Below are 21,261 nucleotides of genomic sequence, written 5' to 3' on the forward strand. Positions count from 1 at the left end.
GGGGATGTGCAACAGGGAGGGACTGATGACGATTGGGACTCATGGACTCTAATGCCAGCTTTGCCACCCACCCACTGTCGCTTGTTGAAGAAGTAAATTAACCTCTGCAATCATCTGTAAAATTGCTATAATAGTGGCTTGGAGGCTTAACAGCCAAAAGTAGAGCTAAATAGATTAATGAAGTGCCTCTGAAATTATGCACAGGACTGTTAGGAGGTTTAACTCCTCGTATCCCAATACCAACATATGGAAGGTGCTGTAATGGTCTCCAGTATGGATGCTGCTGTTTGATGGGAGACTGCTACTGCTTTACTTGCTAGTTTCGCACTAAGAGCACCAAGCACTTTATATTAGGGTGATGTTTAGCAGACGCCTTGCATTGCATGATGTCCTCCCAGAAGCCCTTTGCAAATGCCAGCCTGCCCTATACCCATTTGGCCAGATCTGTGTCCTGTTAGTAAGGTAGGTCCTCCGGAGCTCCTGCTCAGTGACTCTCCAGCCCCAGCTCAGAAAGACATTGGCCACCCCAAAGCCCATTTCTGCTGCTTTTCCCCCTAAATGAATGGGGAATGGTTCTGTGAATGAAAGCAAGGGATATAATTTTGGGTTGGCAGGTTTCAGACCCCATCTAAATCACAAAAGGCTCTGTCAGGAGGGAGTGACTGTTCTCCATTTAAACGCACCAAGTGTGAGTCCTGCAGGTAGCCAATCACTCGGTGTGCATCACTGCATGACGTGGAGAGCCAAGGCTGCCCAGCACCCAGCAGGGCCAAGCACAGCTGCCTGGGCCCATCCTTCTCCCTGCTGCTGGGGCAGAGGGAAGCTGCTCTGCAGAACAGTCCTCCAGGGCCAGTCCTGCTGGCAGAGGGGGGGAAATGTTTTCCAGGTCTTACTGTTCCCTGAGAGATAAAGTTGTGCCTCTCCTCTCTCTTGCAGGTTTCGTGTCCACTGCCATCGAATCGTTAATGATAACATTTTCACCAACCTGATCCTATTTTTCATCTTGCTCAGCAGCATCTCCCTGGCAGCTGAGGACCCCGTCCGACACCTCTCCTTTAGGAACCAAGTATGCTTCCCATCCTCCTTCCCTCTCTGTGTATTAAAAGTGTGGTTCAAGCAGATCATGAGTTGAAGCCAGGAAAGGCAGAAAAGACTGCATCAGAGGCTTTGGGTGTCACTCTCTTCTCTGATTTTTCCTTTTGTAGGCTGTGTGTGAAATCATTGGGTTTTGTAGGGAACATGAGTCAGTGCAGAATTTGGCCTCTAGTTCATTTCAGAAGCATGTGTAGTGGAAGGAAGGACAGGAGGCTGAAGCAAAATTATAGTTCCCTGGGATTAAGACATTAGAAATGGTCTGTATAAACATTGACTGGGACACAGATAATTCTAATTTGGGGGATTTGCGGGTTCCCTTTGGAACATTTGTTCTCCTGCCACATGCTTTCTTTTGAACTAAAAAGCCCAGGGCCTGATTTTCACTTTGTTCACACTGGTGTAAATCAGGAGTAACATTCTTGAGTTTGATGCATTCACTCTGGGGGAAATTGGTGTCATCAAGGTTAGAATCAGGCTATTTGAACGCAAGCTGCAAAGCTATCATTAAATTTGAGATAATCCTCAGAAAATATGCTGTGCTCCTCTCCTCACCAGCCTGGGGGAAGGAGAGGAAGGCATTCAGCACAGAGATACATTCTCACCTTCTTTCCCAACCATTCTTATCAGCCTTTTGAAACGTTCAGTGCTCCCTTAACTTTGCCAGTGGTTGTTTCCATTAATCTGGGGTCATTGCAGAAATCAGAAGAGTCAGTAGTCATATGTGAGACTTCTGATCTCTGCTGTCTGCAGTGGCATTTTGATGCGTTTATGCTGGAAGAGCTTGCTAGGCTTAAAGAGTGGGACTTTGTTGTTGTTGTTTAATAATAAAACCTTAACACTCAGTGTCCTACCTCCCTGAAATATCCTGGCCTGAGCATGCATTTAAACATATATGTGCATGCAGAGAAGGTGTTAATGGAGGTTTATTCCTGAGCTTATCTCAGAGCTACTTTGCATTTTGTCCTGAAGGAGGGTACTAAATAAAACAGTCAAACCTGTGCCACCAATGACCCACTTGTGCACGGCTGACTGTGCCCACCACGTAGGGATAAATGTATGTCAATATGTATTAGCGCTGCAGCATGATGTCAGCTGGCATATGGGCTTCTGACATGCCACAGAATCTGTAGCAGGGAGATTTAAATGAGAAAAAAAGTAGTCAAAGCTGGTTGTCCTGGATAAAAGAGCTAAAGGTTTGGGGCAAAGTGTTGTCTTGTGTATTTGAAGCCACTGATGTTGCATGAAAATCTGTCTTTAATTTTTGCAGGTACAGATGTTTAAAAAGTATCATACAAGGGGACACTGACAAGATGTTTGGGTTGCAAATGTGGTCTGCCTTTACACTTTGACAGTAGAACAATAAGGTTGTGTCCTGCCCTGTGCCCACACAGAGGCCTGGAAGGGAAAGAAAGCAAGCGAGCTGAAAGCAAACTAACTGCCTCTACCTTCACTCTGGAACAACATAATTGGGCATTAACCTGTGCACAAGGACTCATGCAGACTAGTGCTGCTGTTGACACAAACTGTCCCGGGGCAGGAAGACAGGAACGGAGAGAACGTTCTCCAGCATGGGCTAGTGAAGAGGCTTGGACACTGCTTCTGTTCCGGGGCAGACTAGTGGCTGCGTCTTTCTTGTGTCACACGGCTCAGGCAGCAAGTTTTTGGAAGTGCCTCCCCAGTCTGATCAAACAGCTTTTAAAACCCAAGCAAGTCCTAAGACTTTATGTGCTCACAATATTCTCCTCTTTGCACCTTGCCAAGGTGCTCATTCATTTTAATATATTCTAGAGTAAAATCATATTTACATAATAATAAATATGCCTGCTGATAAATGGTACTGCCTGCACAGGTGGAGCAGTGATCATTTTCATTAGGCACGTTTTCATCTATAAGGGACGTCTTTACTAGCTGCAGCTTTGGGGCCAGATTCACCAGTATGCTCTAGCTGCTTTGCAGTGCTCTGGTGATGTAAAGCAGCTGCAGGTACAGCTTAGTCATCCAGTTTAATCAAGTTTATGGCTCCTTTATGTTGGTGGAGTCATGCAAAGCAGCCTGAGAGTACCCATGAATCTGACCCATTGATTATAAAATTATTCCATTGCTATAATAACCAAATGTCAGGACCTACAAGGCAGCAATGCAAGGGGACATTTCCAGTTATAATTTGTGTAAATTAATATAGGATGCAATTGAGATCTGTCCATCCTTGAAATGGCCCTTTTTTAATTCTCTAAGTTGCAAAAATTGATAGAGCCCAAGACATCCTTGAAAAAGTGAGAACAACTTGGGGTCAAAAATTGAGCAGTGACCTGAAGAATTTTAAGTTACACAGTAGCAGTAAGTGATGCATCCCCTCATTTGACATTCAGTGTCTGCAAATTAGTCCAGATTCAGATCATGCTTAAATAGTGCAATCTAAAATAACCCTGTAGTTTGCAGTAGCTACCCCACTGCCCATGGCACACCAAGCTGTAAGAATCCAGCCACCTATAAAACTGAGTTAGGGTAAGGGCATTGAGATACAAAAAACACCTGTGGGATGGGAGAGGACAGTTTACTGCTGTATGTTTATTAGTGTTTTAGCAGTAAAGGTTTAAATTTCACAAATGATCAGTTTTCTACAGCTTCTGTATATTGGCCTTCCAGTTTAGAACTTGGTTAAGCTAAAACAATAATCCAAGGGCACGATACTTTTGATTTTCGCCATTTGTCATGTAGATAACACTAAAATGGCTTGGGATATTGGAATACATTGGAAACAAAGAGTTCAATTCTGGTCCCATTAGTCAATGAGAAAGTTCCCATTTGCTTTTGTGGGATGTCAATTGATTGGCAGTGAAAGATGTTTCTGTCATTGATGCTGTTGCTTTGAAAATCACTTTACACTTCCAGACTTGCTGTTGCTTTCTGTGACACTCTAGGGCCACTTTTTGTGGTCTGCTATGCATGCCACTGGTATCCCCATCGCCAGGTCTAAGTTCACAGGAATGATGAGTGTTTCAGCTTGCCTGTTATCCAGGATGCCAATAGAAAGATGCAAGTCTTAAGTTAGGCACCTAAACCATAATTTGGCACACGACCGAATTATGGTTGCAATACAAGAGCTGGGATTCTGTTCAATTGGCAGAGTCTTTGTTATTCATCCTAATCCAGGCCAAATCAGGATAGAGAAAAAAAAGAGCTAGAGCATGAATTTGCAGTTTGCTTTTCTTCCTTTGCGAGAGGCACAGAACAAGCCTGAATGGAAGTTAATAAGAAGGAATCTCATGTTTTCCACTGAAAGACCACACATCCTTGTATTCTCAGTTTGGAAGTCTGTTTGTGAAAACCCTTGAATTGTCTGTTCTCTATCAGATTAAAAAAAAAAAGAAAATCCTACAATAACAACCAAAAAGTTATTTTGCCTCTAGAGCCCTTAAGGGATTGTAACTCAGAAAAGATTTCACGTAATGTGCTTCTTGACCTCTGTGCCAGGACCTGCACTGCATTCAACAGGAGGTTTTATACAAAACCATTTCCTATATAGTCCTCCTTGTTCCCTTGTTAAAAGGCATATGTATTTGATTTTGAACTGTGATTTCCCATTCAAGTGATCAGTCACTGATCTTACCCTCCCTGCTCCTATTCCCTTTTGTTTTTACAGATTCTCTTTTATTTTGATATAGTTTTTACTGTCATTTTCACCATTGAAATTGCTCTGAAGGTAAAGTGCCCATCTTCTCTACCATTACTTGTTCACAAGCTTACTAGTTTTCTGCCACTATCTGTTGCTAACACACACGCCTGTTTGTTCCTGGGTCACGCTCAGTACCACTAACCCGATTGTGCTTATTTTTCAGATCCTAGGCAATGCAGACTATGTCTTCACTAGTATCTTTACATTAGAAATTATTCTTAAGGTAACCAATCTGAGCAATACACTCGTTTTCTCCTTTCTTTCTTTCTTTCTTTCTTTCCTTCTCTCTATCGCTCTCTTTTTCTTTTTTTTTTTTAACCCCATTATTATCTCTACGCAAAGGATTGTTTATCTTTTGATTTTGTTGTTTTGGTAGTTGCTTAAAAAGTCTTCTGTGAAATTTTGACATTCAAACTTGTAATTCAGGGCCTATATCAAAACAGTCCCTTTTAGCGGAATCACAATGAAAGGATGATCCTGTTGGGAAAAGTAAGAGGGGACCAAGAAAAAGGCCATCACCCCATAAACTTCTCTCTCTACCCTGGCCAGTCTTTCCAAAACAGGATTTTTTTGCTGTGCAAGGAACCCTGAGCACATACACCTCCTCTTACACATGCTACAACCCAAAGAGAAGGTCTCCATTCTGCACAAGTCATGCGGCCAGGCCAGAGGGCGGCCGATGACTTCTGTAAGGTTACAGGGTGCACAGTCAAGTAGGAGAGAGGGAGCGCAGTGCAGAAGCTCACTTTTTAGGTGTGGAGAGGTAACTGAGAATACAAATCACTGAAACATCAAGGACTGTAGCTGCAAATGGAAATTGCTGCATCACCTGTTTGAAACCTGGCTTCCCGTTTCCCAGGAACATGCTCTATACTAAGGGAAATGTGCAGGAAAATGGTTTAGCTCGGAAGAAAATAAAAATAGGCTGCCTTGTTCTTAACTCTAATTTTCCCAAATTGGTAGGCTAATAATTTAAATAACAGTAATTGAGCAAAGTTCTGGCTTTCTAAATGCTAGGTTCACTTGGCAGCTTGAATTTTTTCTCAGCAAGCTAGTTCTAAGTGCTGGCAGGCAGTACCTTAGAGTTGCTGAAATCTTGCAGCTCAAGATCCTAATAACAGTATCCATACTGAAGGCTGGCAAGCAGGGTGGCCCTTGCATATTTTTGTAGAGAAATGTGCTTTTTGATATGACTTAAAGTCACCAAAGCCATAATGTTCTCCGAAGAGATGTACGTATTATGCTTGTGTGCAGTGTGCATCTGTGTTTACACAATAAATCTGAACATGCACATACTAAATGGCTGACCAAAAAGGCCTGTCAAAAAAGGAAAACATCTCAACAGCAACATTTAAAAATAAAACCATAGTTCAAGGCACCTGTTTGAACTTACAATTGCTAATTCTGCTCCCACTGAAGCAAATAGTAACAGTCCTAATGACTTCAGTGGAAGCAGAACCTAACCCAACCCATTGGCTTATTGCTCTGTTTTCATCAGGGCAGTGTACTGCATAGTACCTGAGCCTTCCCAATGTCCTGTTAACTTCAGTGGATTTATGTCAACACCCCTGGATATTCTCTGGGTTGAACTGGGATAGGAGTGCAAGGACTACAAATGTTTAAGCAATTCTTCTGTTCTTATCCTGTCAGTTCCTGCCTCACAAGTTGCTTGGTTTCTCAGGGCGTGTTTCTCTGCTGCCTTGCATTGAGCACAATGTTTTGCACAGCAGCAAAGTTAGTGTAAATGGTAAGAAACGAAAGAATAAACGGCCATAGGATGTTCAAGGTTGTAAAGAAACAAGCTTCATCTGCCCTCATGGTGCTGACACCTGCAGGCCTCACACTGCCATGGTGGAGTCTGGTGAATGTTAGCAAGGTGACTAGCAGGTTTTTTTAATTGGCATCCTAAAAGCTTGTTCAATGCCCCAGATGGGAGGCAGACATAGATTACACACTCTTTGAGAGTCTCTTCCAAGGTAACAAAATCTCTCAACAGGCTTGAGAGAACTACAGTTTGTATAGAACTTAAACTCAGCAGAGCTTCCCCTCCTGATTTCAATGGTGTCTCCTTTCTTTCTGGATTGCCATACAAAATCTAACCAGTAAAGGGCATCTTTACCACCTTTGTTATGGCAAGAACCCCTTCCCCCTTCCCCGATTGAATGTGTCTATAAGTATAAATTCTAAGCCAAGACCAGAGTTTATACTTCCTCCCCTTCTAAGTTCTGTCCGACTGATTGATAGTCAGTTCCCTGATGTCATGGATGTTTGGTGAAAAAAATAATCTGATATACCATGTGCCCTTCCACCGTCCTCCAAATAAAGTTGTCACAGGTAGGCATGGCTGGAAACCACTAGCAGGTATGCCATCCTGAGCTATTAGCAGGAGCTAGAAAACTCCAGTCTGAATTTCTAGTTCACACTTCTCAGCTGGGAGTCTGGCTAGAGCTCATCATTGAGGAACAGTCTCATGGTGTCTGCTTCAAGTTACTTTAGACATCATAGATGAGATTCAGAGGACCAAATTTAGAAGCCTGTGTTCCTAACCCAGGTAATGGAGGGAGATTAGCAGTTGTGGGGTTGGGATTTCTTCAAAGCAGCTACATAGATCACTCACCGAGTCAAGGTAGGTGGTACAAATACCCCCATCACCGCACCCTCTTTAACCCTGCCAGACTCATTTAGTCACATTCTGTAACAGACTTCAGTCTAAAATCTAGATTCTGAGCTCAGAAGTGTTTAGGTCTGACATTGTGGCTGAGACCCATTTCTGTTTACACTGTCACTTAATCCAATTCTGGAGCTGTGACATCCTCCCCAACACCAGCAGGTATTCAATACCCCTTCATACCCAGAAGGGGCAGAGAGTCCCTTGTAAAATATGTAAAATCTTTCCCTTCCTCTACTGGGTGATGTTCATAATGCTTACCTCCACAAAGAAACCACTCTGTCTCGAGGAATCTTACCTTGGGCTTTGTGAGGAAAACCAAGGGGAAAATGCAACTGCTTCTAGAATAAAAATTGAGAAAGCTGGATAGGGGTAGGAAAAGGGATACAGGATTGAGCTGAAAAGAAGGAGCAAACTGAAGAGAGCAGTAATTCCTCCTGTTGCTTCAGTTCAGCTCTAAAGCACCAAATCCCTGAGGGATTCTGTTTTTACTTCATGGAGGGAAGAGACCTCAACTGTCCACTGCAGCTGGTCTAAGCATTGAAAAACATTACAAAAGAGCCCTTTTTATTTTATATTTTTCATTCAATTCAGCTAAAGAGGCCTTTATATAATACAAGTGTCCTCTGCCATTGAAGAAAAAGGGAAAAGCATATGATTGCAAAGAGCAGTTTTTGCAAGCAGTCATTCTGCTGATTTGCTGATTCTAAATGTTATGTACTCTATGCACTCAAAGTGCATATTTTTCTCATTGAACTTAGTATTGGCTTTCCCTAGTTAGGTCTTTCATGGTTATCTTACTGTCTTCTTCACTCTCTTTTCTTTCAATGGGGACTCAACTTCTCCTTTGGGGTCTGGGGGTAAATTGCCTGCTATGTTAGAAATACTGCCCCTCCCCAATTATATACTCTGAGTACAACCAGATGGGTTTGGTTTCTGAACAGATGCTAATGGCAAAGTGTGTTTCTGTCTTCATGTGCCTTCCTGCAGATGACCGCATACGGGGCTTTCCTCCATAAGGGCTCCTTCTGCAGAAACTATTTCAACATCTTAGACCTGCTGGTGGTCAGCGTTTCTCTCATCTCTTTTGGGATCCAGTGAGTGAGCTATTTTCAACTGGCTGGTTTTTGGGGGTTGCAGGGCCAGGTTGGGAGGTAAAACCTCAGTCTCACAGTCTTATATGAGTAAGATTTTTCTCATGAGCCTGGAGGTATTTTTCTCAGATGATTCAAGACCATTAAAATTCATCCTCAAGAGGGGAAGTAATAATTGGGAAATGCTACACTAGTGATCTGGAGGGGGGGATCTTCCAGAAATAGCAAATGAGGACAAGAAACTTGGTCCATTGGGAATCATGACACTTAGCCTTGTTCCAAGATCTCTGATTCACTGTATCAGTTCAGGACAGTTAAGTGACTTACTGTTCCCTCCTAGAGCTCTCATAATGTCTTTGGAAAATGGGGTGAGAATGTTTCACTACTTTCTAAGATGTTGTGGGTCTTGGTCAATGGAAGACCATCAACCACTTGAAGAGCTGTGTGAGAATCTGCAGAGTACTGGTGGCAGTGGCAGTAGATCCTGTTTCTGTCACGCCACTTTGTGTTGGTTGATCTGTTAATTTACTTAATAAGTTTGTAGATTTACTTGACTATATGGAACTCCATGTATTGGATGGGGAGTTTCCTAAGTAGCATCACATCTGATAAGAAATAAGCTCCCACCTGTTACCATTGCAGATTAGCAGCTCACTTACTTATGTTATGTTCCAGAGCTAAGTCAAGCAGAAGGATTTGTCAGGTCCATTGGGCTTTCAGTCAAGGTCTTAAGAATGGCACAGTGCTCATTTTGTCCTGCTGTTTCTTTCTTACAGAACTAACCAGACTCTTAATATGTTAGCAAAAAACCTGTTCCCAAAATCAGTGGGAGGGCCGGATGTCATACTGCATGGAGAAGATTCTCAGCCAGAGTTTTAGTCTTAGAAGATGCAGAGAGCTCTGTTGTAGTAGATAGTTGTGTTTAGTACTTAAAATTAAGTACATAAGTCATCCTAATCAATTCAGTGGGAGTTTCCACATCCTTAAATTTATGCACGCACTTAATTGATTTGCGGGATCAGAGACCAAACACATTGCAGGATCAAACTCCAGGTGGACAGTATACCTTTAATGCTGGAGTCACCTGGAGTTTCCACTCTTCTATGAATATTTCAGTGGAGTGCTTCTTTGAGCCTTATCTGAAAATGTCTTGTGATGACTACATCTTGGCCCAATTTCCATTAGATATCTACAGAGTATTTGGCAGCTTGCCCTGCTTAAAAAAATACCCTGCCCATGTTCCATTCCCTTTATTAATACAGCAAAGATGGTGAAAGCCAGGAGAATGTACACTGAGCCTGCCCAGAGCAGGGAGCAAGACCTATGAAGATAACATCAGATAATAGTTTCCTTACCCCTGAAGTGCCATAGCAAAGACTTGACTCTCTTAACTATCCTAAGCAGTGTAAGGCTATGTAGGATTTCAAACAAGAAAGAGTGGGTGAAGTACATCTGCCCTTGCAGCACACCCCCTATTTTGCTGTATCTCTTAAATCTTCCAATACTTTCTTTCAGGTCCAGTGCCATCAATGTGGTGAAGATTCTGCGTGTTCTGCGAGTGCTTAGACCACTGAGAGCCATCAACAGAGCCAAAGGACTAAAGGTTAGAAGAGTCCCAATGCATTCTGTAAACTATAAATTCAAGTTATTTCAAGCTACAAGGACTTTTGCAATGGTTCAAGTAGTGTTTCAGCAGAATCACAGAATGGTTGAGGTTGGTAGGAACGTCTGGAGGTTGTCTTGTCCAACAACCCTGCTCAAGCAAGGCCACTAAGAGCAGGTTGCCCAGGACCATGCCCAGATGACTTTTGAATGTCTCCAAGGAGGGAGACACCACAACCTCTCTGGGAAACCTATTCCAGTGCTTGGTCACCCTCACAGTAAAAAAGTGTTTCCCAATGTTTAGATGAACCTCCTGTGTTTCAGTTTGTGCCCGTTGCCTCTTGTCCTGTCACTGGGCACCACTGAAAAGAGCCTGGCTCTGTCTTCTTTGCACCCTCCCTTCAGGTGTTTATATGCATTGACAAGATTCCCTCGAGCCTTCTCCTCTCTAGACTAAACAGTCCTAGCTCTCTCAGCCTTACCTCATGGAAGGGATGCTCCAGTCCCTTAATCATCTGTGTGGCCCTTTGCTGGACTTCCTGCAGTACATCCATGGCTCTCTTGTACTGAGGAGACCAAAACTGGACACAGTACTCCAGGTGTGGCCTCACCAGTGCTGAGTAGAGGGGAAGGATTACCTCCTTCAACCTGCTGGAAGTACTTTGCCTAATGCACCCAGGATACCATTTGCCTTCTTTGCAGCGAGGCCTCATGTTCAACTTGGTGTCCACCAGGATCCCCAGGTCCTTTTCTGCCAAGCTGCTTTCCAGCTGGATGGCCCAGCGTCACCACTGAGGTTAAATGATGTAGTTTGCTAGGGTTACAGATAGGCTTACAAGCCTATTTTAACATAGCCTTGCTGTATTAGATAAACTCCTTCCTGTGGGCTGGTGGGTGCCCAACTATGTAAGTCGGTGCTGCTGGAACTTTCAGAGAGCTGAGCTCTGGTATTTTCCTATCCCTTTCTGCCTGTTTCTAAGACTACAGTGAGGAACGTGACAAGTTGGTCTTCTCTCCCCTTTCCTGAGACATTATTTAACAGGCAATAGTTAAATGAAATTCTTTTATTTGTATTTTTAGTCTTGGGCATCTCCCTTAGCCAGAGCAGCTCAGAACAATCCTGCAAGTTACTTTTGTTCCTATCTTCCATTTGCAGCATGTGGTCCAGTGTGTGTTTGTCGCCATCCGAACCATCGGAAACATTGTGATTGTCACCACTTTGCTGCAGTTCATGTTTGCCTGCATTGGAGTTCAGTTGTTTAAGGTAAAACCATTGGGCCCATTCATTTGTCCATTACACTGAGCTGTATTCCGGGGTGGGAAGAAAAATAGCATGAAGAAGCCTGAGGAAGGGGAAATGGAGTCTTCTGTGTGAAAGACAAAACATTTGGGGCACTGTCAGTGTTACCTGGGCTCCTGCTACCAGGAGTTCCCCAAAACTGGACCAGGCATTTTCAGAACTCCTGCCCTTTATCTGTAATTGTAAGAAATCATCAGTAACATCAGTAACCTTCTTCTTCCCTAGCTTGTGGCATGACTTAGTGCCAGGGAGGTGAAGGGGGCTGTTCTAAAGGATTGGTACTTGCAGGCTGTCTATCCCCCATCTTGTAGAGGAAGGGGCATGCCAGATAATCATGGGAGGTTATTCATTCACTTCTTTATGTCTGCTTTTATTTCTTTGCCCTTCACCACCCTTCTGACAACTAGTGTTCTGCAGCACTCAGTGGTCATGCATCTCAGGACATACACATTAAAGTACTGTGCAAGCAGATGAAAGCCTGTGCTCTGAACTACCCAGATGCAGGCAACTCTTGATCCAGTTTGCTCACATCCACCTGCAAAAGAGCATGTAAACATACTCATAGTTGGTTAAGCAAGTAGTAAATGCAGTCTCCTTGCTACATGATCTGCCCTAACCCTTGCACTGTCGGGAAGGGAAGCTTCATCCTAACCCTTGCACTGTCGGGAAGGGAAGCTTCATTCCTCTTTCTTCCTTTTCAAGGGCAAGCTGTACAGCTGCACTGATAGCTCCAAGCAGACGGCAGCAGAATGCAGGTGGGTCTGACCTTTCCCTGTTAGCCCCCTTCACTGGCCACCCGCTCTCAGGGCCTCGTACGGGAAGTGCAGTTCTGCCATGTTCTCTCTCTGCTCTCCATCCACAGAGGATACTACATTACATACAAGGATGGTGAGGTCAACCAGCCGATGATACAGCCCCGGAGCTGGGAGAACAGCAAGTTTGACTTTGACAACGTCTTGACTGCCATGATGGCCCTCTTCACTGTCTCAACTTTTGAGGGCTGGCCAGAGTGAGTGCTTCTTGGGCCGATGCAACACTAGCAATGTCCTCATTCATTTCAAAAGAGAAAATTAAAATGCAGAGCATAGTCTTTCCCATTCTAAGTATTTAAATAAGTCTAAAGCATTAAATGTAGCAATAGTAGCAGCAGTCATTGTAGTATTATGTACTTTGTAAATTCCTCATGGCCCACAGGAATTGCTGTTCCTGTGCTTGTAAACAGTGCACAGCACTGTCTCTAGCTCTTAAAAAATGGTTGTCAGTAGTAGCAGTGATAGCAATATTTGTTACAAATATTATGTATATAAATAGATATAAAATGCCCGTCAGGCACTTACCAGTATTGCAAGGTGTTGCAAGTTTTGTGATGGAGCCAGCAGGGCAATATGAAACATAGCAGTGCTATCTCTGCAGTACAGGCAGACATGGGATGTCTTACCAGGCTGTGCTGTCTGTGCCACAGGGGCCAAGGACTCTCACAGCTCCACTCTGTCAGAGTGACATGGGTATGCAGGGTATCAGGGGGCTGACTCTGAACTGTCTCACCAGGTGAAGCCAACAGCAGTGTTAACAAATGTTAAAAGTGCTGAGATCCCCTTTTCTCACAAAACTCAGTTCCCAGCAACACAAGACTCTCCTGTCTTCTGTTAACTGAAGGGCATGCTTTTGTTTTAAATTGTAATTGTTCAACTGTGAAAACATTTCACCCCTGAACAGGTTCAAATGTGTAAAGTTAGTAAGAGCTATGTCTTCTCTTTTGCAAGAGTTTACACTCAGATCAGTGCAAGTCTGCGCATCTGTGAGTGAAGTAATTTTGATACAAGCAGAAGAAAATCACAAACTTAAGCTTCTTTATAACATCACCTATAAGGCCTCAAGGCAGTTGCAGATTTTCTCTGCATTGGGCTCCTGTTTGCTTTCAGGTTGCTGTATAGGTCCATTGATTCCCACATGGAGGATGTGGGACCCATCTATAATCACAGGGTTGAGATCTCCATCTTCTTTATTATCTACATCATCATCATTGCTTTCTTCATGATGAACATCTTCGTTGGTTTCGTCATCGTCACATTTCAGGAACAAGGAGAACAAGAGTACAAGAACTGTGAGCTGGACAAGAACCAGGTAATTTACAACAACTTGTTGCCACTAAAGGTAGAAAATACATTGAGAATAAGCATTTAAGAGAGAAATACGTACAGAGAGGAACATGTGAAGATTGGCAGCAAGAGAAAACACTAAGCTGGCTTTACTGCCATCTTTCAGGAGTCAGGTAAAAAAAATCTTGCTGTAAGATTTGCTCAAAGGACATTTACGTAAAAATATGTGCTGTACCATTTGGTTCACTGAGATTAGATGAGCATGACAGCATTGTCTGGCCAAAGTAAATGCCTATGGAACTCTTCAACAGGTAGAATATACACATTCAGATTATGACATAAAAGAAATTCTTCTACCAAGCATTTTCATTTCAGTAAAAATCTTGAAACATGTTGTGTTTTTATTATATTCGGAGGTAGCTGACCAACCCTGTATTTTGTTTTCGATTTTTAAATCTACCCTGCCTCCTTCACAGCGCCAGTGTGTAGAATATGCCCTGAAGGCCCGGCCCCTGCGGAGATACATCCCTAAAAACCAGTACCAGTACAAAGTTTGGTATGTGGTCAACTCCACCTATTTTGAATACCTGATGTTTGTTCTGATCCTGCTGAACACCATCTGCCTGGCCATGCAAGTAAGTAAGCAAACAGATAACCTTACAGGTGATGAATTATTAGACTTTATTGGGGAAAATGTAGAAATGGCCGAGGTTGAGACCTACTTTCACCTTCACACCATGTACTGAGGGAGAGGGGCAGGGACATGATAAAAAACATTGTACCATGTTCACTCCTGATGACATTTAGTTAAAATGAGGAATCTGCCTCTCCTCCTCTTCCTGCTAATATCTGATACTTTCAACATTTCTGTTTTAACTCCTTAAAAACAAACAAATGAAAAATCCAACAGTTACATCACAGACCAGTTTGGTGGCCACTATAATAAGTGACTTCTCAATTCTGACTTATCTCCTACGAAATGCAGGAATAAGCCCGGAACTGCCACTCACTTGAGATCTCAATTTTAAATTTTAGGCTTTTCTGTGTTAAAAAGTAGAGAGCAAATATTTTGGCAAACAAGGCAATCAAGGAAACGGGGGACAGAGGGTAGGAAGGCCCTAGTGTCTCCTTTATTCTGTGTTAAGAACCATAGAAACTGTCTAGAAAGAACGTCTAGAGGCCGTATTGTCTATCCCATCACCTAAAGGCTGGATCAACTCCACCTAAAGCATTTCTTGATCGGTGTTTGCCTAACTTGCTTCACTACCGATGCTACTGATTGCCTTACTACCCACTATGCTGTGCGTTCATTTTCCTCACTGTGTGAAGGTTTTCCAAACATCTAATGTGAATCCACCAAAGAAACAATTGCAGATGGATCTACAAGAATAGCAAATAGAGGCAGTAGGTTAACATAGAGGTAGTAGATTAACATGTGCAGGTGGAACAGCAGTAAAGGGGAAGGAGTCAAAACCTTCACTAAATAGCCAGCTTACAAAAAAGAAGTCTTACATTCCTTTCAGTCAGGAAATGGGCCCTCATAGACACAAACTGTTCTGTACATTTCCTCAAGTCTGTACTTTCCTGTCTTGTTCCTTCCAATCTGTCTCTGTCCAAGGCTTCCCTCACCTCCCTTTCATTTTCAGTTAGTCCCAGACTCCACCTGTTAAGCCTGTGTCTGCAATCCCAGTTTCCTTGGACGCTTGAGCACCGTTCTCTTCTATACTCTGTCTGCTTAAGAGCTAGAATTCCCATCACTCTCCTCCCTTCCTCCTCACCCAGTCAGTCTCTGAACTCCCTTCCCTGGTCCATGGCCCAGACAGTTCAGATCCCCATTCCTCAACCAGTCCTCTTCTCCTCACTACATGGACTCCCAGCTGGAGTTACCCCTCCAAGGACCTCCTTTCTGGTCTCTCTCTGCCCTTTCCATTTGATTGCCTGCTGAACTTTGTTTCCTTCTCTAGTTTGTCCCTTACTGTGAGTCCAACTCTCCATGCACTCCTACACCAACTTCCCTTTTGACCTTAGCATCGCACCACTACATTTTCCACTAGATCAGTCCTAGTCTGCTCCACTCCCAGTCTCCCCTCAAAACTAGCCTCAGTTTCCTATCACTCACTAACAGTCTAAGTCTATATTCACAGTCGATTTTCACCTTGTTTTCTTTCACTGCCTCCAGTCCAATCTCACCAGATTTCTTGACCTCCCTAATTTTTCTTCATCTGGTCTAGCTCTTTACCGTCCCCATTGAAAAGGCTTCCTCTGCTGTCTTGCCTAAGGTACCAACAAAAGAGTGAGACAGCATGAGCACAAGAACGTGCTCTGCTCTCAGCTGAAGTATCTACTGCCCTGCTGTCATGAAGCAACAGAGAGGGACTATTGTGTTCACTCTGAAGCTTTGAAGCATGCTCAGTTGCTGTGACAATGGTGCATGCCCAGGGAAGGTAGAGCTAGAAGCTGTGAGATGTTTGTGAGCCCACAGGCAGCACAGCATCTCTGGAGATTCTAGGAAGTCCATGTCCATCTTGAGAAAAGTACGGTTTTTCAAAGGCCTATACTGTGGCCAGATTTGGGTCAAACAACGTAAGGGACAGCAAACACAAAAGCCACATTCCAGTAAAATTCCAAGTTTTTAAGCAGAGTCCTGCAGGTGCTAGAGTCTTTCAAGGAAAATGTTACAAGGAATTTTGAAAATGCCTCAACAATATATTTTTCCCTGGCCTGGCTTTCAGCTGCAGCTGAATTGTTTTAACTGAAACTCCTTTAAATAGGAGTTTCAGAATATGAAAATTCATCCCAGCTGGTTAAAGTTTTTCAAAGTTAAGCAACTACAAATGGGGTCTTATAACATAAACTAGAAGATGACCTTAGAATAAGGCAGTGCAATCAGTCTCAAGTATAATGATCTGGAAACAGGGATATGAAGAGCAAGGTGGCAACATTTGCAGAAGACACTATTTGAATTAATCAATAGAAGACAGACTAACTTCATAAGATCTTAATAAAGTTAAGTGAATGGGCAGCATGATTGCAAATTTAATTCAGAGTTGACAAATGCAAGATAATGCATATTGGAAAGATATGTTTTGAGCTGCTTGTGTACTTTGCAGAATCCTGAATTAAGTGTAATTACTTGGGGAATGGCTTGGTATCATTATGAATAGCTCAATGAAACCCCTGTTCACTGTGCAGTAGCAATCCAACAAAAAAGTAATCCAAGTGTTATGGAAGGGTGAGATAACAAACACAATCGGAGACTGTCTTGTACCATTATGCAAATTTATAATGAGCCCTCAACTGGAACGATAAGCATGATTTTGGTAACCCCCACTCAAAAAGATTTTTTTAAAAAGATAGGAGATTCAGAGCCAGATGGCAAAAATGGCTACGGGTATGGAAATGCTTATGTGTGAAGGGAGATGGGAATTCTAAATTGAAAAAATGGAGCGTGCTGGGGTTTTCTTTAGAGAACCTCAACATGAAGGGAGACCAGGAGGGGCCCTGTGGACTCCTAACTATCTGGTATGTCCGTTCCTCACGCTGCTGCTGGGATGCTATTTTTCAGCACTACGGTCAGAGCTGCATGTTCAAGGAAGCCATGAATATCCTCAACATGCTCTTCACTGGCCTCTTCACTGTTGAGATGGTCCTGAAATTAATCGCCTTCAAGCCCAAGGTAGGTGCTATAGGCGTAGAGTTTCCTGGCCTCTGTGTGTGTGTGCATGTGTGCGGGGCAGCTGTGAGGAGAAGGAGGAGGTGAAACTTTCTGATCTATTACCCCACCAATAACTGAGCTGGACAGTTGCTCTCTGGATTGGAGTCTCACACATATTTAATAACTTTTTCACTGGAGAGTAGACACACTAAAAAAAACCAGGCAACACCTGCTAATAGAGAAGGTTCCTAGTTCTCTGTTTTCATTAAGTTATAATAGTGACACTATGTTAAGGCTATAACATGTTTTCCATTCTGAATGTTATTCTAATGATCCCTCTGACTCTCCTTAAATAAACTATAAATAGCATCCTATGATTAGTCTCCTGGCCCAAGTGAAGTTAATCAAGCATGACTCATTTTGAGTTATGAGCTTTGGAAAAAAATGTTTCTTCTGGGAGGGCTACATCTCAATGATAGTTTGGATTACTTTAGTTTTGAATTTAAGACTTCATTGATAATATTCAGTACCCCAGCAGGTCCTGTCTGAAAGTATTGTCCTGTCCATTGGGCCATGGGATTCTGCTAGTATAGCTGCACCATAGGGTATGATTATAAGCTACAGGCTCTTCCAACTAAGTTGGCACAGCTGCTGCAGGACAAGGACAAAGATTCTGACCTCACATAATTTAAGATTACACAAGGCTTTCTTGTTTGGAGTTTAAATTCAGTGGTGTGTCATAAGGAGTGGAATCTATATACCTAAACACAGGTACCTCATGCCATTTCATATCTTCAATGATACCTTGATACATGGGGTTGTATCTTGAAGGATACCTTGATACACTGGGTTGGCAAATACTGTGTGAAGCATCAGTTATGACATTGGTAAAGATGAGAACAATCATGTCCGAGAGTCATGCTTGTCCTTCATGTTAAACATTTAGGGGATCACTGAAGTTAAGAGCTCTTCCCAGCTCTAACCTAACATCTTCCTCATCCTCAGCTCAGAAATGTTGCTCTCCAATTCTATTGAATTTGGTCTTACTTTTTCTTGTTAACTTTGTGTTGACTTTACTCCCACCCAGCCCCCTTCTCCTTCTTCCATGCTTTCTAAGACTTCTTCTTAGAAGAGTCACAATTTTATTTTTTTCCTGAGCCCAATATCACTATCCTTTCTCAGATGTAGTTCTCTTGAAAGTTAAGAGTATCTTGTGCAGTCCTGCTGAAGGACTGATTTTTTTTGTGAGATCTCAAACAGTCTTTGGAAATTTAGAAGTATCATCATCTGTTTCAGAAGGGATTGTAATTTTCAGGAGGGATGTACCTTTCACTTTTGAGATTTTGCCATGCCTATTAGCAAGTAAATTTTCTGGCGCTTTGTAAAAATATTATCTGCACATTATATACCCAGAAATGTATCTCACAGGCTTTGTAATGCTCTTCTGATTTCATGGTTCTATTTTACAGGAGATTCTTAACTTTGGGAAGGATGAGGTTCTCAGCAGAATTTGTTTTGAGCATTTAGGGGAAAAGGTCAACCAGTTCAAATATTGAGCTCTGTACATATACGAGGAGGGCTTTACCTGACATGGTTGCCTCTAACAGTAAGGAATTGGACTTGATGGAATTGGAGGTCCTTTCTACTTCCTGTGTCTTACTTTCCTGTGTTCAATCTCCTTTTCAAGTTTTGCTGCACAGCATACTTTGGGGTAAACATGTATCCTCCAGATAGCAAAACATTGGAACAGACTGCCTAAAGAGATTGTGGAATCTCCATAATTTGAGGTTTTAAGATTAAGTTAGGGAAACCTTTCATTAGAAACAGTTTAGGAATGTATGATCTGCCTTGGATCAGGGGAATGGACTAGACCATCTCATGAGGTCCCTCTCGGCCCAATTTTCCATGATTCTGTAACTTCCAAACTAAATCCCTAGCTACTACACTATAGCAAAAGTGAGAATATAAAAGAAGTTTTCCTTGTGACCAGAACAGTAAAGTGTTAATAAAGTCTTCTCAACTAAGGATCAGACAACCACCTCAGGTTGAAAGAATAGCCAGCGAAAAGAATAAATCTGTTTCAAATCCTCGTCTGGCCTGTATGCCAAAAATAGTACCAACCCTTAAACTGCTATTTTAATTAAATAATTCAGGAAAATAAACAACATTTTAAAAAATGGAACCACAGGATTTACAGGGAAGAAGAACAGGAATGAACTTGTGAAAACGACTAATACAGCAAAAAGACTTGCCTCCAGCAGTATATACAGACTGGATTATGTTGAGTACCAGTTCAGTGATTCAAGTTTGGAAACATCTAAATGCCTTGTGTAATTTGCCATTGTCTGTTCAGTACCATTTGGACTGATGTGGACCAATACTGGCAAGCACAATCTGCTTCTCTTTAGGTTGCACATTTGGGATTGAAGCTGAATTTGCCTATAATATGTTCTGATGTGGGAGTCTCAGCATGGAGAAAGTTGTTACCTCAACCCTCTGCTTGGCCAGACCTTGTGTCTTCCTATCGTGCAATGCAAATCATACATTTGCAGATGGAGGTTGTCCCCAGGAACACCAGCTGAAAAAGTCCAAAAGTATTTCATTGTCATGTGGGTGAACATCACTACAACTCAGTCATCATCCTCTCCCCTCTAACCAATCAAGTCACCCAGACAAAGAAATTAGATGCTAAGTGATATTAGTGTTTCCCAGATGTGAAATGGCAAGCTTAAATGCTCATGAGATCTCTGCTGAAGACAGATTTGGCTGCCATTTCCAGAGCATTAAAACACAAACCAGCCTTTGTTTAAGATGGTGGTCTCATTTTGAATTTGTGCCCAAACATCACTGTTTTCTATCTGAAGAGTACCCTAAAATGAGGGAGCTGTAGGCTTTATGGCTGACAACAAGTAAGCAGGAAACTTGGGTAGCTGAAGGTGTTGTGTCCTCACCTTAGCGACAAGCCCCAGGAGAATGTGGCAGAGCAGAACTGAGCACAGACCTGAAGCTGGTAAAATTTGCTCTGTTTTCTCCAACTTTGTGGTGCTTAACCCAGCAGTGGATACTGCAGCTAACCTTTCAACTACAGCAAGGACCGCAGTAACTGACTTGTAACTCTGAAGCAGCCGCCACAGAGCTCTCCCTCGCACAGTTGCTTCCTAAAGGCACCTTGGAACGAATGGTCTGCAGCAGCAACAGAGGATCACAGTTTTCTCCATCTGTGCAAGGTAGAACAAGCTGCTGTTTATTCAAACCTTTACCAGAGAGAATTGTTAAGGGAACTGGGACAGATCTCTGAGGTACTCAGAGCTGCTATTGCCCTAGCTTCTTACAGAAGTCACCACAGGGATGTGCCCATGCAAAACGGCTTTGGGGGAAGCCTGGAGTTCCTAATACGCAGACTTCCTGCTGCAGGCAGTGGTGTGGCAATTGCTATTATATTAAGCAATATAATGCACTACAATGCTACCTGTGTATTACATGTGTAACAACAGACAAGGTGGCAGTCTCTAACTCAATAGATTTTTTTACTGTATCCAGTTTTTATTTCTTCACTCCTCTTCTGTGAGGAGACATGTCCTTCTTATTTGCTACTCTTGACAGCAAAGGTAAAAAAACCAAACACAGTCAGTTGCACAGACATTAAGTAGGATCACATATATGCCTGACTGCAAAGAATTGACATGGATAATCCAGCCCTGCAACTAGTTCTTGTGGTAAGAGCAAGGATTTACTCATTGAAAGGCCAGCTGTAGGAATAAGGAGCCAAGTCTGAGTCAGGGTTCATCTCCTAACACTTACAGAAAGCATGTGAAGGGGGTAGAAAGACAAGGGCTTTCCCAACTAAACATACTGTTACTGTTGAGATTGGTTGCTCTAGTCAGCAAGTCCCTTTGCTACCTGTCTTTTTTATTGGCCATCTTCCGTGAACAGAGTTTTGGTTTGTTTAGTCGCCAGGGAGGCTATAGAGAAGAGGGGTGTGTTAGCTGGAGCAGCTGCTGCTGGTATAGATAGTGCATGCCAGGCAGGGACAAGGCCAGCCTCTGAGAGCCCCCGTGTTTCTGTGTGGAGC

General features: G+C 42.8%; 1 protein-coding gene across 50 annotated transcripts in view; it reads left to right on the forward strand.

Moving 5' to 3' along the window:
* CACNA1C (calcium voltage-gated channel subunit alpha1 C) overlaps positions 1 to 21,261 on the forward strand; it is a 495,028-nt gene that overhangs the window by 401,243 nt on the left and 72,524 nt on the right. For 18 of the 50 annotated variants that reach the window (XM_072873331.1, XM_072873361.1, XM_072873341.1 and 15 more), the window contains 11 exons: positions 937 to 1,066; positions 4,739 to 4,798; positions 4,935 to 4,994; positions 8,430 to 8,536; positions 10,049 to 10,136; positions 11,292 to 11,399; positions 12,138 to 12,190; positions 12,298 to 12,444; positions 13,358 to 13,559; positions 14,011 to 14,169; positions 17,100 to 17,210. In XM_072873331.1, the coding sequence (XP_072729432.1) occupies positions 937 to 1,066; positions 4,739 to 4,798; positions 4,935 to 4,994; positions 8,430 to 8,536; positions 10,049 to 10,136; positions 11,292 to 11,399; positions 12,138 to 12,190; positions 12,298 to 12,444; positions 13,358 to 13,559; positions 14,011 to 14,169; positions 17,100 to 17,210 (1,225 nt within the window). The remainder of the gene's footprint in view (positions 1 to 936; positions 1,067 to 4,738; positions 4,799 to 4,934; positions 4,995 to 8,429; positions 8,537 to 10,048; positions 10,137 to 11,291; positions 11,400 to 12,137; positions 12,191 to 12,297; positions 12,445 to 13,357; positions 13,560 to 14,010; positions 14,170 to 17,099; positions 17,211 to 21,261) is intronic. The other 32 variants (XM_072873386.1, XM_072873501.1, XM_072873480.1 and 29 more) reach the window with 5 other exon arrangements.

The sequence above is a fragment of the Ciconia boyciana genome, chromosome 1 (assembly GCF_034638445.1).
Source record: "Ciconia boyciana chromosome 1, ASM3463844v1, whole genome shotgun sequence".
Classification (NCBI taxonomy): domain Eukaryota; kingdom Metazoa; phylum Chordata; class Aves; order Ciconiiformes; family Ciconiidae; genus Ciconia; species Ciconia boyciana.